Raw genomic sequence first — 14,898 nt, 5'->3', positions numbered from 1 at the left:
TACTGAAGACCTGCACTGCTGAGCTGGGTGAACCAGTCCAATGCATCTTCAACCTCAGCCTGCTGCTAGGGAGAGTACCCACCCTCTGAAAGACATCATGTATTGTTCCAGTTCCCAAGAAGAACCGGCCCAGCGAGCTGAATGACTTCCGACCAGTGGCACTCACTTCACATCTGATGAAGACGTTGGAGCGGCTCTTCCTCAGCCTCCTCAGACCCCAGGTGCAACATTTCCAGGACTGTCTGCAGTTTGCATACCGGGCAGGTGTTGGTGTGGAAGACGCCATCCTCTATCTGCTACACCGAGCCCACTCGCATCTGGATAAGGGAAATGGCACAGCGAGGATCCTTTTCTTGGACTTCTCGAGTGCCTTCAACACCATCCAGATCCTTATGCTTCAGGACAAACTGAACAGGATGCGAGTGGACCCCTGCCTGGTCACCTGGATCTCCAGCTACCTCACCGACAGGCCGCAGTACATCAGGCTGAAGGACATCACATCTGACACTGTGATTAGCAGCACCGGAGCACCCCAGGGCACTGTGCTGGCCCCTCTTCTCTTCACCCTGTACACCGCGGACTTCTGCTACAAGTTGGAGCTGTGTCACATTTAGAAGTTCACCTATGACACAGCCATCGTGGGGTGTATCAGGGACAACAGAGAGGAGGAGTATAGGAGCAGGGTGAGGGACTTTGCTGTTTGGTGCAACAGGAACCATTTGCAGCTCAACACCTCGAAGACCAAGGAGCTGGTCATTGACTTTGGGAGGTCCAGACCAAAGTCACGACCAGTTCTGATCGAGGGAGTCGAGGTGGAGGCTGTGGATTGCTACAAGTACCTCAGGCTGTGGCTGGACAGCAAGCTGGACTGGACTTGCAACACCAACCAATTGTACAGGAAGGGACAGAGCAGGCTATACTTCCTGAGGAGGCTGCGGTCCTTTAACATCTGCAGGAAACTCCTGTGGATGTTCTATCAGTCCATGGTCGCCAGTGTCCTGTTTTACACTGTGGTGTGCTGGGGGGACAGCACATCCAAGAAGGACACATCCAGGCTGGACAAACTGATCAGGTGGGCTGGCTCTGTGGTTGGCATGAAGCTGGACTCTCTGGTGACAGTGGCAGAGAAGAGGACTATGGACAAACTACTGAACATCATGGACAATGCCAGTCACCCTCTGCACACCGTCATCAACAACCAGAGGAGCCTGTTCAGTGACAGAATGCTCCTTCCCAAGTGCAGGGCTAACAGACTTAAAAACTCCTTTGTCCCTCACGCCATCAGACTGTACAACTCCTCTCTGGGGGGAGGAGGGGTAACAGGAGGACAGAGGACGGAAAGGAGCAGTAGCCTAGCCTGACAAAAAGCAATAATGGACAATGTGCAATACCTCTCCTGCTGGACTTTTTTCAGATCTTTTTTAAATATATTTGTATATGTAAATACTTAATTGATTTATCTAGAAGTTTTCTAAAGACTTAAATTATCTAGAAGTTCTCTGTTTTTTCTATTCTATTCTCTGTTTATCCTATAATGATGCTCCTGAAATTTTAATTTCCCTGAGGGAACCCTCCCAAGGGGATCAATAAAGTTATATCTAATCTAATCTAATCTAATCTAATCTAATCTAATCTAATCTAATCTAATCTAAATATGACCTTAAACATCATCAGATTTTCACACAAGTCCTAAAAGTAGATAAAGAGAACTCAGTTAAACAAACGAGACAAAAATATTATACTTGGTCATTTATTTATTGAGGAAAATGATCCAATATTATATATCTGTGAGTGGCAAAAGTATGTGAACCTTTGCTTTCAGTATCTGTTTTGACCCCCTTGTGCAGCAATAACTGCAACTAAACGTTTGCGGTAACTGTTGATCAGTCCTGCACACCGGCTTGGAGGAATTTTAGCCCGTTCCTCCATACAGAACAGCTTCAACTCTGGGATGTTGGTGGGTTTCCTCACATGAACTGCTCGCTTCAGGTCCTTGCACAACATTTCCAGTGGATTAAGGTCAGGACTTTGACTTGGACATTCCAAAACATTAAATTTATTCTTCTTTAAGAATAAAGTTAAAATAAAGTGCTTAAGGTAAAAAAAAATTTTTTTAAAAAGTGCTTAGGGTCATTGTCTTGCTGCATGACCCACCTTCTCTTGAGATTCAGTTCATGGACAGATGTCCTGGTCCTGACATTTCCCTTTAGAATTCGCCGCTATAATTCAGGATGCATTGTTCCATCAATGATGGCAAGCCATCCTGGCCCAGATATAGCAAAACAGGCCCAAACCATGATACTACCACCACCATGTTTCACAGATAGGATAAGGTTCTTATGCTGGAATGCAGTGTTTTCCTTTCTCCAAACATAACACTTCTCATTTAAACCAAAAAATTCTATTTTGGTCTTATCTGTCCACAAAACATTTTTCCAATAGCATTCTGACTTGTCCACATGATCTTTAGCAAACTGCAGATGAGCAGCAATGTTCTTTTTGGAGAGCCGTGGCTTTCTCCTTGCAACCCTGCCATGCACACCATTGTTGTTCAGTGTTCTCCTGATGGTGGACTCATGAACATTAACATTAGCCAAGGTGAGAGAGGCCTTCAGTTGCTAAGAAGTTACCCTGGGGTCCTTTGTGACCTCACTGACTATCACACGCCTTGCTCTTGGAGTGATCTTTGTTGGTCGACCACTCCTAGGGAGGGTAACAATGATCTTGAATTTCCACCATTTGTACACAATCTGTCTGACTGTGGATTGGTGGAGTCCAAACTCTTTAGAGATGGTTTTGTAACCTTTTCCAGCCTGATGAGCATCAACAGCACTTTTTCTGAGGTCCTCAGAAATCTCCTTTGTTCATGCCATGATACACTTCCACAAACATGTGTTGTGAAGATCAGACTTTGATAGATCCCTGTTCTTTAAATAAAACAGGGTGCCCACTCACACCTGATTGTCGTCCCATTGATTGAAAACACCTGACTCTAATTTCACCTTCAAATTAACTGCTAACCCTAGAGGTTCACATACTTTTGCCACTCACAGATATGTAATATTGGATCATTTCTCTCAATAAATAAATGACCAAGTATAATATTTTTTGTCTCATTTGTTTGACTGGGTTCTCTTTATCTACTTTTAGGACTTGTGTGAAGATCTAAAGATGTTTTAGGTCAGATTTATGCAGAAATATAGAAAATTCTAAAGGATTCACAAACTTTCAAGCACCACTGTAAATAACTTAGCATTTGTATCCAAAAAAACTGTTTACTTTAGTATTTGCAGGCAACACAAACCTGTTTATGTCCCACTGAAATTTTGATGTCCTAGTTAGCTCCATGAATTCTGAAATGAGTAGGGTAAATAAGTGGTTTTGAGCAAACAAACTGTCCTTAAATATATTTAAAAAAAACCAAATTTTATCATCTTTGTGGGAAAAAGTAAAAAATACTGTCATAAAAATGCCAGAATATATATTGACAACATACACAGATGCTTCTTAGGTGTTTTAATAGATGAAAAACTTGCATGGAAAAATCATGTTGAGCTCATTCGCAAAAAGATAGACAAAAATATCGGAATAATATGAAAAGTTGGAAATTTACTATCACAAAAAACACTTTTATGATTCTATACTACACCTAGATTTGCCCGTACCGAACATGCTGTAATATTATAAGGGCAAGCACTTACACAACAACGCTTAAGCCACTGCTCTTACTACAGAAACGCTTTATTAGGATCGCTTCAAATGTGTCATATACATTCCCTTCAACAAATTTGTTTCATGACTTCAAAGTATTAACAATATACGACATTAACAAATTACAGATTAGTCTTTTTGTTCACAAAATCATCTATGGAAGTTGATGTTTACCAGCACATTACAGAGATAGCATTATATATAACTCAGATATCCACAAACACAACACAAGACAGTGCAATAACTTAAGACCGATTCGAACCAAATCTAATCAGCGACAGTTTACTTTAATGTATAGAGAACCCTTTGGATGGAATAGTCTAAAAAAAAATTACAAAACAGTACGTCGCTGCCCCTTTTCAAGAAGCAACTGCTAAAGAAAATCTTGAATAATCCAGCTACAAAATTACACTGATCTCTTTCCAAATCCTTGTTATCGATTAATTGTTCATAATTGACGATGTTTTCATGCTTAATTTTAGTTTTGTTCAGTAAGTTGATCTGAAGCTTATTCCTATCATTTTATTCAGCAAATCGATGTCATCATTGTTATTTTACCATGAATTCATGTATTTGCTTGTAGCAAATTATATGTTTGTTTCCCCGGCAATCTATTGATCAATTACTTTAATTATTAACTTTTTTATGCTTTATATAAGTTGACCTTAATATTGTCATTTTTATCTTAATAAGAGGAGGCTCTTGAAAAACCATCAAGTTTCAGGCCTCCCCTGCATGTCTTAGTATTTGGTATATTTTGTTAAGCCAATTTTGTTCTTGTATGTGCAATAAACAATAAACACTGAGCGTGTTCTAGTCAATATTCGTTAGTCATAATGAAAAGTATGTCATGATTTCACAATGTAAATATTATTCCTGTGCATTAGATAGTTTACATAGAAGATTCTTTGTTTATCATTGCGATGGTGAAGACCGCTGAGCGAAAATGTGTGTAATTAGACTATACACCTACTGTATATTGCTCAACTTCTGGTGAACAACCTCTCGATTCACAAACATACTGCGCAGTTTATTTCGTTGAGCAAGACAGTATACGGTTCTTTTTCACTGTGGTGGGGGGCATGGCCAAGTGCCAGTTGGTGAGTGGAGCACGAGCCCGGTGAAGGTGGTGTGTGTGTGTGTGTGTGTGTGTGTGTGTGTGTGTGTGTGTGCAATGTGAATCTCTGTCCCTGGCTGAAATCACATCTGGGCAATGACACAGTTTATTTTGAAACTGCTGAAAAGCATGTTTTGTGTTAAGTGACAGTTTAAAAAATAAAAACGAAAGTGACATTGATCCCGACTGCCTGTTTCAGTGTCCACTAGATCAGCGAAGCCGTTACATTCATCTTTTTGATTTTTGTGTTTGCTGTCATTTATTATTTTGGTCCTGCGTTTCCTTTCCTTCGCAATACAGAGTTTTTTCTTCCCACTTTCCGTTACTGTAGTCGGTCCTCCATTGTTCTCTCAGGGTACAAATTTGTATCCCACAATGGGGAAACCCCACCACCTCATGCACGACATAACATGTTGGATAAGGTCACGGTGAGGCAAGAAAAAAATGGCGGAGAATTTAGGGCCACGTGGCTCTAAATTCATTAATTGTTCTTTTAGGGGAAAAAAGTAATAAAATTTGAAGTCTGAGTGTCGAATTCAGTAGCTTTCAGTCCACTAAAAAAATAATTGGGTGTCAGGGAAAATTCTTTTTATGGCCTAAATTAGAAAAATCTGAAAGGCAGTCTACCTTTAATTATTATACATTTATGGTGGTGTAGTGGTTAGCACGGTCGCCTCACAGCAAGAAGGTTCTGGGTTCGAACCCAGTGGCCGGTGAGGGCCTTTCTGTCTGGACTTTGCATGTTCTCCCCATGTCTGCATGGGTTTCCTCCAGGTGCTCCAGTTTCCCCCACAGTCCAAAGATATGCAGTTAGGTTGACGTAGGGCGGCCTTGGGCTGAGGTGCCCTTGAGCAAGGTACTGAACCCCTGACTGCTCCCCGGGTGCTCTGGGCTGCCCACTGCTCTGGGTGTGAGTGTGTTCACTGCTTCAGATGGGTTAAATGCAGAGGATGAATTTCACTGTACTTGAAGTGTGCATGTGACGAATAATAATAATAATAAAACATTATACATGTTTTAACTTAAATATTAAAATGAGTGTTTTTCTGCAGCTGGATTGTGTTCTAGTGAAACAGACGACTGAGCAACAATGTGGCAACATGCAGGAATTTTACAGAAAACACTACACACTTTTATTCTCGATCACACAATCTCACTGTAGAACCAGGAGACCAGTAGAACGCGAACCCAGAAACTTTGTAGACCCCAAATCCAGCGTATAGAGGCTGAGTGAATGTGGTGTGGACTCTGTGGAGGAGCTTCATTGCGTAAGAGACGCTGTAGAAGGACAGAGTTCCTGCACTGTGATCCACATACACTCCTATTCTGGAGGCTGATGGAACTCTGAGAACAGTCTCAATGTTGTCGTGATAGAAAGAGAGAGAAGAAGAAGAAGAAGAAGCACACCGCAAACTCCAGGACTGATTGTTGCCTCCAAACCCACACTCATTAACCCGTCCTTTCCTGCTGATGCCTTTATATGAGACTGCTATGGACACACCACCATCACCGCTCCACTCCACCTCCCAGTAACAGCGTCCACACACACTCTCCTTACACAACACCTGCTCCCAGGAATCAAATCTCTCTGGATGATCAGAGTAATGCTGCTCTCTCCCACTGTCATTCACCGCTCTGTTCTTCTCAGACAGAATAAGGTGACGATGTGTCGTGTTGGGATCCAGAGTCAGATAACGGAAATCTAAAATAAAAGAGAAAAACCAAACTGAACAATGTGAACATGTTGGGTTTAATTCACACAATATATTTATGTGAAGTGTGTGTGTGTGTTAGATGTACATTTCAGAAACTCTTCTCTGCTCTGTGGTTCTGGTCCTGAAATGATCTGAAATGCTGCAGCTGTGGAGAGAAAAATGGAAACATGAGTTTGTGTAAAAGATGGAAAGAGTTGAAAGTGATCCAGTCAGTTTATTCATTTTAAATCAGTGTTTTAGTTCAAAGTGTCGGGTGAATAAAGTGTCTGCAGAAAAGAAAGCAGGAGCATCGCTAAGAAATAACACATCACTGTGTTTCTCCAGCAGGAACAGCTCCTCTTACCATGTGGAGGGATTTTGTTGAATTCCTCCTCACAGAATTCCTCGAGTCTCTTTTTCAGATCTGAGAGAGAATTCCTCACTCCATCAAATGAGAGATGTTGATGGACAGTGACACTGGATGTGCGAAAATCTGGTCCGATAAGTTGAGGAGACTGACGTCCAGAAGCTAAAACCTACAGAAAGCAAATGAAATGTAAAACCCACTTGTGATGTCAGACAGGGACATTTATTGTTCCCTTAATGAGACGTGTTTTAGAGAGTGTGTGAGGAACAGCTGGCTCTGTAGATCAGACAGTGAGTGTTACCTGGAGGAAATGGATGTGATCGTGTGTGTGTGAAAGCTGCTCCAGCTCAGTGACTCTCCTCTGAAGATCAGCAATCTCCTGCTCCAGTTGCTCCAGGAGTCGTTCAGCTCGACTCAGTTCAGCCTTCTCCTGATCTCTGATCAGCTCCGTCACCTCCCAGCGCTTTTTCTCCATGGAGCTGATCAGCTCAGTAAAGATCCTCTCACTGTCCTCCACTGCTGTCTGTGCACTGAGCTGTTAGGACACACACACACACACACACACACACACACACACACACACACACACACACAAGATTTAAAGCTCATCTATCATTCCCTCTCTTACTGGGACTGTAAATGACTCGTTGTCCATGTTGTGTGTGTTTCTAGGAGCAGCTCTGTCTCTGCTCACTGCTCACCTTTATAGTGTTCACAGCCTGTTTGAGCTCCTGCACCTTCTTCTGCTTCTCCTGGATTCTCTGCTGGGATTTCATCTGCTCCTTCTTTAACTCACTCTGAGGACAAATAAAACACATTCAGCTTTTTATACAGTACGAGCGAACTGGTTCCATATTAATGTCAGTTCAAAGTACATTCATGTTTCTTACAGCTGTGAATGTTATGTATTGTGTGTGTTTTTTGTTGTTTTTTGGCAGTGTGGGTGTGGTCAAGCACCAGTTTGTGAATAGAGGGCGGGGCCAGGGAAGGTGAGTGGCAAAGTGATCTCACCTGTTGGTAACTGATGTGTGGGTGTCTGTTTTGCAGGAATGACAGAGTCATGAAAAAGAGGGGCAGAGTGAAGAGGTGGTCGTCTCCCGACTGGAGAACATGTATGTATGTGTGACAAGACATAATGTTAAAGCTGAAAAGCCAAAGTGACAAATAAAAGAGACTGTGTTTAACACCATTTCCTGCCTGTCTGCACTTCAGTATTCCACCCACCTCAGGGACATATAACAGTGGTGCCGAAAGCCAGGAAGACTGACGTTAACCACCAGTGGAGTCCTCCCCACTCAAGAATGTCACCTATGCCCTTGCTGCCACCCAAGAAAGTCAGTACCAAGCCCTGATCACCCTCCGCAAGGAGCAAGAGCAGCGCTGAATCCAATCACAATGTTATGGAAGGACCTGAAGCGAGCAGTTCATGTGAGGAAACCCACCAACATCCCAGAGTTGAAGCTGTTCTGTACGGAGGAACGGGCTAAAATTCCTCCAAGTCGGTGTGCAGGACTGATCAACAGTTACCGCAAACATTTAGTTGCAGTTATTGCTGCACAAGGGGGTCACACCAGATACTGAAAGCAAAGGTTCACATACTTTTGCCACTCACAGATATGTAATATTGGATCATTTTCCTCAATAAATAAATGAGCAAGTATAATATTTTTGTCTCATTTGTTTAACTGGGTTCTCCTTATCTACTTTTTGGACTTGTGTGAAAATCTGATGATGTTTTAGATCATATTTCTGCAGAAATACAGAAAATTCTAAAGGGTTCACAAACTTTCAAGGGCCACTGTAGCTGAATGAACACTAACCCCACCGCCACGCCCCAAAATCTAGTGAAAAGCCTTCCGAGAAGGGTGGAGCTCATTATAACAGCTTTGTTTGTTTGTTTTGCCAAAATATTCTCTGCGTGTGTGAAATGTTGAAATGTTGAGTAACTGGTCTGACCAGATTACGACTCTCACCGAAGATGGATTTAACACTGTTAACCAGAACACATACAATTTTAATCAGTTTTTACAGAATCCTTCTGATTGATTTGGAGGTGGAAGATTTTACATTGTACAGTGTCTGTGAATTCTTTTATCTCCATTTTAAACCCTGAGGTCACCCAAGAGTGTCCCTTTTGTTCTCCGAGAGAAACTGTTTATGTCTTTTTACATTGCTTCGGGTTGCAGTCACTGTTTTATTGGTTGGGGGACATTTTAAGATCATTTGATATGAATTTTACCTTTCAGCTTTTTATTTTTGGTTTTAAATATGTCCGGAGAAACAAATCCATGTGTCAGCTGGTTACTGTTAACCCTGGCCAGGCCAAAATGGCAATCTACTGAAGTAGAAAAAACAAAATGGCACAAAACACAGACTGTGACCCTGAGAGAATTCTGTCCAGACTAACTAATTACAGAGTTTTGATTGATTTTAATTTTTTTAAGAGTATGGGTGATATGGAAATGTTTAAGACAGTGTGGTGTTGTGAGGAGGCTCTGTGCTCGGTAGTGGAAGAAGAACTTTGTTTTACACAAAACCTGCATTGCAGAATCACTGCAATAACTTAACTCACACTGTGCACTGTTATATTTAGCCAAATATATTTAAAATGCTTTATTAAATATTTATTTATTAATTCACATACATTTTATTATGTAATGCTACTTTTGTAAAAAAAAATAAAGGATCATAAAAAGTAAAAAAAAAAAAAAAGTGTTTGTGTTTTCACCTGCCTCGCCCTGTCACAGGCGTTGGCTGACATGTTCACTAACTGGTTTGACCAGATTACGACCATTACTGAAGATAAATTTAACACTCTGTTCACCAGAACACAGACAATTTTAATCAGCTTTTACAGAATCCTTCTGATTGAGACACACATTGAAATTAAAGTTCAAATCATATCACTGACTAAAGCACCTGTTTCTAGATGGGAAACTATAATTAAGATGATTTAATTCGGGAAAGATTTCTAGTTCTCACCTGTCTCTCAGCTCTTTCTGCTGCGGCTGTGACGGTGTCATGACCTTTGTGATTTTCCATCATACACAAATAACAGATGCAGGTTTGATCAGTACGACAGTAGATCTCAATCAGCTTGTTATGTTCAGAGCAGATCTTCTCTTGGAGTTTTGCTAAGGCTTCAATCAATGTGTGTTTTTTCAAAGTAGGGTCTTCAAGATGAGGTTTCAGATGAGTTTCACAAAATGAAGCCACACACATCAGACAGGACTTGACAGCTTTGTGTTTTCTCCCGGTGCAGAAATCACACTCCACATCTTCAGGTCCAGCGTAACAGTGAGCAGGAGAAGCAGCTTGGACTTCTGTCTTCTTCATTTTCTCCACCACTTCATCCAGCATGTTGTTTCTGGATAGAACAGGCCTTGGAGTGAAAGTGTCTCTGCACTGAGGACAGCTGTAGACACCCTTCTGATCCTCCTGATCCCAGTGGCCATTAATACACACCTTACAGAAACTGTGACCACAGGAGATAGCCACCGCATCCTTCAGGAGATCCAGACACAGTGGGCACCTGAACTGGTCCTGAGAAAGCTGATCTACTGAAATACTGGCCTCGGCCATTTTCCTGAAATCGCAATGAGAAAGAGATCAGTTTTGTGTTGTCTGAAAGGAGTGACTTCCTTCTTCTGTGTGTGTGTGTCTGTGTGTATGTGACAGAGGGGAGAGAGAAAGAGAGAGAGAGAGAGAGAGAGAGAGATAGGAGGAGCACAAACACAGAGAGATCACGAACACTCCTCTATTAACCATTTCATCTCTCTTAAGTACAGAAATATAACCGCACTGATTATGATTAATTTCATTAAATACACATGGATAATGATGGCCAGATGAAACTTCAGGAAACACTGAAGCCCATCCATAACCGCTTATCCTGTGCAGGGTCATGGGTGAGCTGGAGCCTATCCCAGGTGACTATGGGCGAGATGCGGGGTTCACCCTGGACAAGTCGCCAGGTCATCACAGGGCTGACACAAAAAGACAAGCAATCATTCACACCTACGGTCAATTTAGAGTCACCAGTTAACCTAACCTGCATGTCTTTGGACTGTGGGGGAAACCGGAGCACCCGGAGGAAACCCACGCGGACACGGGGAGAACATGCATACTCCTCACAGAAAGGCCCTCGCCGGCCACGGGGCTCGAACCCAGGACCTATGACTCTCTGATGTTTAATGAAATTAATATCTAATAAAGAATAAGAGCTGATATCTGTCAAGCCAAAATGACCATTCATTTATTTCTAAAACGGCTACAAACAAGACGTGTGTTATTTTGCAGTTTGTATCTACAAACCATAATGATGTAATATTACGACTGATACTACAAATCTCTTTTTTACACAGTTTTTCCACACAAATGAAGATAAACAAACCACTTAGTGACCTAAAACCCTGATTTAGAACAGAGTGTGTGAGGGTTTCTGAAATACATGAGGGTGCAGATCTACTGAGGGCTCTGTAAACTTGTCCGAGAGTTCACAGCAAGAAGGTCCTGGGTTCGAGCCCCGTGGCCGGCGAGGGCCTTTCTGTGTGGAGTTTGCATGTTCTCCCTGTGTCCGCATGGATTTCCTCCGGGTGCTCCGGTTTCCCCCACAGTCCAAAGACATGCAGGCTAGGTTAACTGGTGACTCTAAATTGACCGTAGGTGTGAATGTGAGTGTGAATGGTTGTCTGTGTCTATGTGTCAGCCCTGTGATGACCTGCCGACTTGTCCAGGGTGTACCACGCCTTTCGCCCGTAGTCAGCTGGGATAGGATCCAGCTCGCCTGCGACCCTGTAGAACAGGATAATGCGGCTAGGGGTAATGAGATGAGATTAGAATGTGATGATTTGCAAATCTTGGAAACTTTATATTTCATTGAATATAGTACAAAGACATCATATCAAATGTTGAAACTGTGAAATTTTACTGTTTTTTTTTTAAATATATACACTCATTTTGAATTCAATGCCAGCAACATATTTCAAGAAAGTTCAAGAAAGTGGTGTCCATGATTTCCAAAAAGAATTTCCAATTTCTTTTTGTCAGACAAGAGGACAGTTTTCCACTTTGCCTTCGTCCAAAAAAGTAAAGGAGCTCTGGCCCAGAGAAAGCAGCAGTGTTTCTGGATGGTGTTTGTATCTGGTTGTAGCTGGGATTTGCGGATGCAGTGATTAACTGTGTTCAGAGACGATGGTTTTCAGAAGTGTTCCTGAGCCACAACATGTAACTTCATGTTGTATTAAAACTGTAACTTGGAAATTAGATGATTTGAGCTTTATATGGTGCTGCACAGAATTGTTACCAAATTATAAAAGGATCATTATTATAGTTGTAATGGTCTAGTGCAGTGGTTTTCAAAGTGGGGGCCACGGCCCCCTGGGGGGCCGCCAGGGGGTGCTGGGGGGGGGGGGGGGGGTGCTCAGAAAGTTGGAGGGACGATAACAAAAATTGCGAAAAAAATATATTTTTAAATAATTATTATTAAATGTATTGTAATTAGTTTTTTAATCATTATTATAAAATATAATTATTATAAATAATAATACATCATATCGAAACATTGTTTGCCATGCTCATCTCTCCGATTGCCTGTGACGTTGCAGTTTGCGCCATTTATCAAGCTGCTTTGCTCCTCGAGCTAGCGTATTGCTAGCGCAAAATAGACAGGTTTTTGAAGAAGAGACCGAAGGAACAAGCCAACAGCTCTGCGAGGCACTGGTCACAAAAAGGATGGATAACGAGTTGAATCAGGTACTACAGGAGGTTATACAAGTAGTGAATTTTATTAAAGCCCGTCCCATGAAACACAGACTGTTTACCCTGCTTTGTAATGAGATGAGCTCTCATTTTGAGGGGCTGCTGCTTCACTCGAACGTGCGCTGGCTGTCACGGGGCGCAGTTTTGAACCGTGTCTATGAGCTGCGGAGGGAGGTTGCAGAGTTCCTCTCATCTGAAAAGCATCAGCCGGCAGATCGGTTCACCGATGCAACCTGGATCCGCAAACTTGCATACATGTCAGACATTTTCCAGCATCTAAATGTACTGAATCAAAGCATGCAAGGACGTGACATGTACATACTCCAGGTGCAAGACAAAGTGCATGCTTTTTCCAAAAAGATCATGCTGTGGTCAAACAAGCTCCAGGAGGGAGTTACAGAAATGTTCCCACTACGTACTTCACCAGGAGCTGCTGTCATGTGGTGATTTGGGCTCCGTCTCTCCATTGATCCAGTCCCACCTGGAGCACCTCCAAGGATATTTCAAAGACTATTTCCCTGACCTCGAAAACACACATTTAAACTGGGTTAGGAACCCCTTTGCCCCCGGTGTCGGTTCTAGTCTGGACTTAAAGTTAGAGGAGGAGCTGATTGAGATGACAAACTCAGGGGATTTAAAAATGGACTTTGAGGCTCTTCCCCTGTCTAACTACTGGCTACATGTAAGAAAGGACGATCCAAGCTTGGCTGACAAGGCATTGAAATGCCTTCTCCCTTTTGTAACAACCTACTTGTGTGAGTCTGGCTTTTCAACTTTAAAGGTACTCAAAACCAAACATAGAGCACGTCTACATGTGGACAATGACATGCGTATGGCACTGACGGAGATTAAGCCCAGGGTTGACAAACTATGTAGGAGCCACCAAGCCGATCCCTCCCACTAGTGTAAACCGTCTGACACTCCCAGACACACACACACAAAATTGAGAGTGGTTTGATTTCTTTTGTGCTGTTCTTATCAACAGTTTGTTGAAAAGTTTATTGTTCAGTGCGAAAATATTTGTGTTGAAAACATGTTAGTTAATAATATTCTTATGCTAAACAAATGTAACAATTATTGAATACTGAATAAAAGTAAGAGAAAACATTCTAAATGTTGATGTTTCTTTCCATATTTTGTAGCATTGTCTGTGGATTTGCAAAGGGGGTCCCTGGCCAGAAGCTAATGCTGTTTGGGGGGCCTTGGCATGGAAAAGTTTGGGAACCCCTGGTCTAGTGAGCGTTTATACAAGATAAATTGCGATGCATTTAACTCAAACAATTTCATTTCCTTAAGTCAGTCTCGAAGAAAACTTTTGTCTTTTGTTTGTGTGTGTGTGTTCAGATGGACATTTCAGAAAATCTTCTCTGCTTTCTAGCTGTGGTGGTGAAATCGTCTGCTGAACTGCCGCAGCTGTGGAGAGAAACGGAAACAAAGACAAAAGCATCATCAGGTTGTCTAAAAGTTGGAAAAAGGTAAAGGTGATACAGTTTGTTAATTCATTTTAAATCAGTATTTTAGTGAAAGTATTTTGGTCAACGGAGCAAACTGGCTACAAAAATGAATCAGGAATAAATAAACCTCTGAGCTAGTCCTCATGCTAATGTAATACAGATCAAGTAATCAAGTTTATTTATTGATGGCTGTAACAGTTCCTGATGTGGGTGGAGCACAGAAGCACGGCAGGCGAGAGTTGATGTTCACATACATACATTTTATTGTCCTTATTTTGGCTTTTCAGCTTGCTTGCTTGCTTGCTTGCTTGATTGATTGATTGATTGATTGATTGATTGATTGATTGATTGAATCATTCATTCATTCAGTCAGCCAGTCACACACACATGTTGGGGCCGGGGATCCCCTTTTCTCTGCTCTCCCCCTCCTTCTATGCTCAATCCCTGTGACAAACAAACAAACACACCCACATACATTAATGGACACCAGGTGTAATGATTTAGCCACTTACCTTCCCCGACCCCGCCCTCCATTCACAAACTACCACTTGGCCATGCCCCCGTTGCCACATACCCCCACTGTCCGACTCAGGCCGGGGAGCCGTCCGGCCTGAAGCAGACTCCCCCTGATGGGACAGGGAGTCCGCCACCACTATCTGTGCCCCCAGCCTGTGGACCACCTCAAACTTAAACAGCTGGAGGGCAGGTGATCAGCACATTGGTATCCTTCATGCGGTGGAGCCACTAGAGGGGCGCATGGTCCGAACAGAGAGTGAAAGAGTGACCCAGCAGGTA

At 42.3% G+C, this 14,898-nt stretch overlaps 1 protein-coding gene and 1 long non-coding RNA gene across 2 annotated transcripts; one reads left to right on the top strand and one right to left on the bottom strand.

Annotated features, from left to right (window-relative positions):
• Positions 1-3,723: 3,723 nt before the first annotated feature.
• Positions 3,724-10,560, bottom strand: LOC132877802 (tripartite motif-containing protein 16-like). The gene is made up of 6 exons (XM_060913618.1): positions 9,872-10,560; positions 7,591-7,686; positions 7,191-7,424; positions 6,887-7,058; positions 6,629-6,688; positions 3,724-6,530 (listed from the first exon to the last, which is right to left on the bottom strand). Exons 1-6 carry the CDS (start codon positions 10,469-10,471, stop codon positions 5,962-5,964), a joined length of 1,731 nt encoding a protein of 576 aa, XP_060769601.1. The 5' UTR covers positions 10,472-10,560; the 3' UTR covers positions 3,724-5,961.
• LOC132879603 (uncharacterized) lies at positions 7,958-8,552 on the top strand. Its single transcript, XR_009653850.1, has 2 exons — positions 7,958-8,001; positions 8,102-8,552. It is a non-coding gene; the product is annotated as an uncharacterized LOC132879603 (long non-coding RNA).
• Positions 10,561-14,898: the final 4,338 nt, after the last annotated feature.

This window comes from Neoarius graeffei, chromosome 2 (assembly GCF_027579695.1).
Source record: "Neoarius graeffei isolate fNeoGra1 chromosome 2, fNeoGra1.pri, whole genome shotgun sequence".
NCBI classification, from domain to species: Eukaryota; Metazoa; Chordata; class Actinopteri; order Siluriformes; family Ariidae; genus Neoarius; species Neoarius graeffei.
The sequence above is the reverse complement of the archived record's forward strand: the minus strand, read 5'-3'. Positions and strand labels throughout refer to the sequence as shown.

Bases quoted from the DNA above. Each gene is read 5' to 3' on its own strand.
- LOC132877802 (XM_060913618.1), bottom strand. From the start codon at position 10,471: ATGGCCGAGGCCAGTATTTCAGTAGATCAGCTTTCTCAGGACCAGTTC. The intron at 7,059-7,190 runs GTAACACTCACT...TGCTTTCTGTAG, and splicing joins ATCACATCCATTTCCTCCAG to GTTTTAGCTTCTGGACGTCA. The intron at 6,531-6,628 runs GTACATCTAACA...CTTTTATTTTAG, and splicing joins CAGAGAAGAGTTTCTGAAAT to ATTTCCGTTATCTGACTCTG.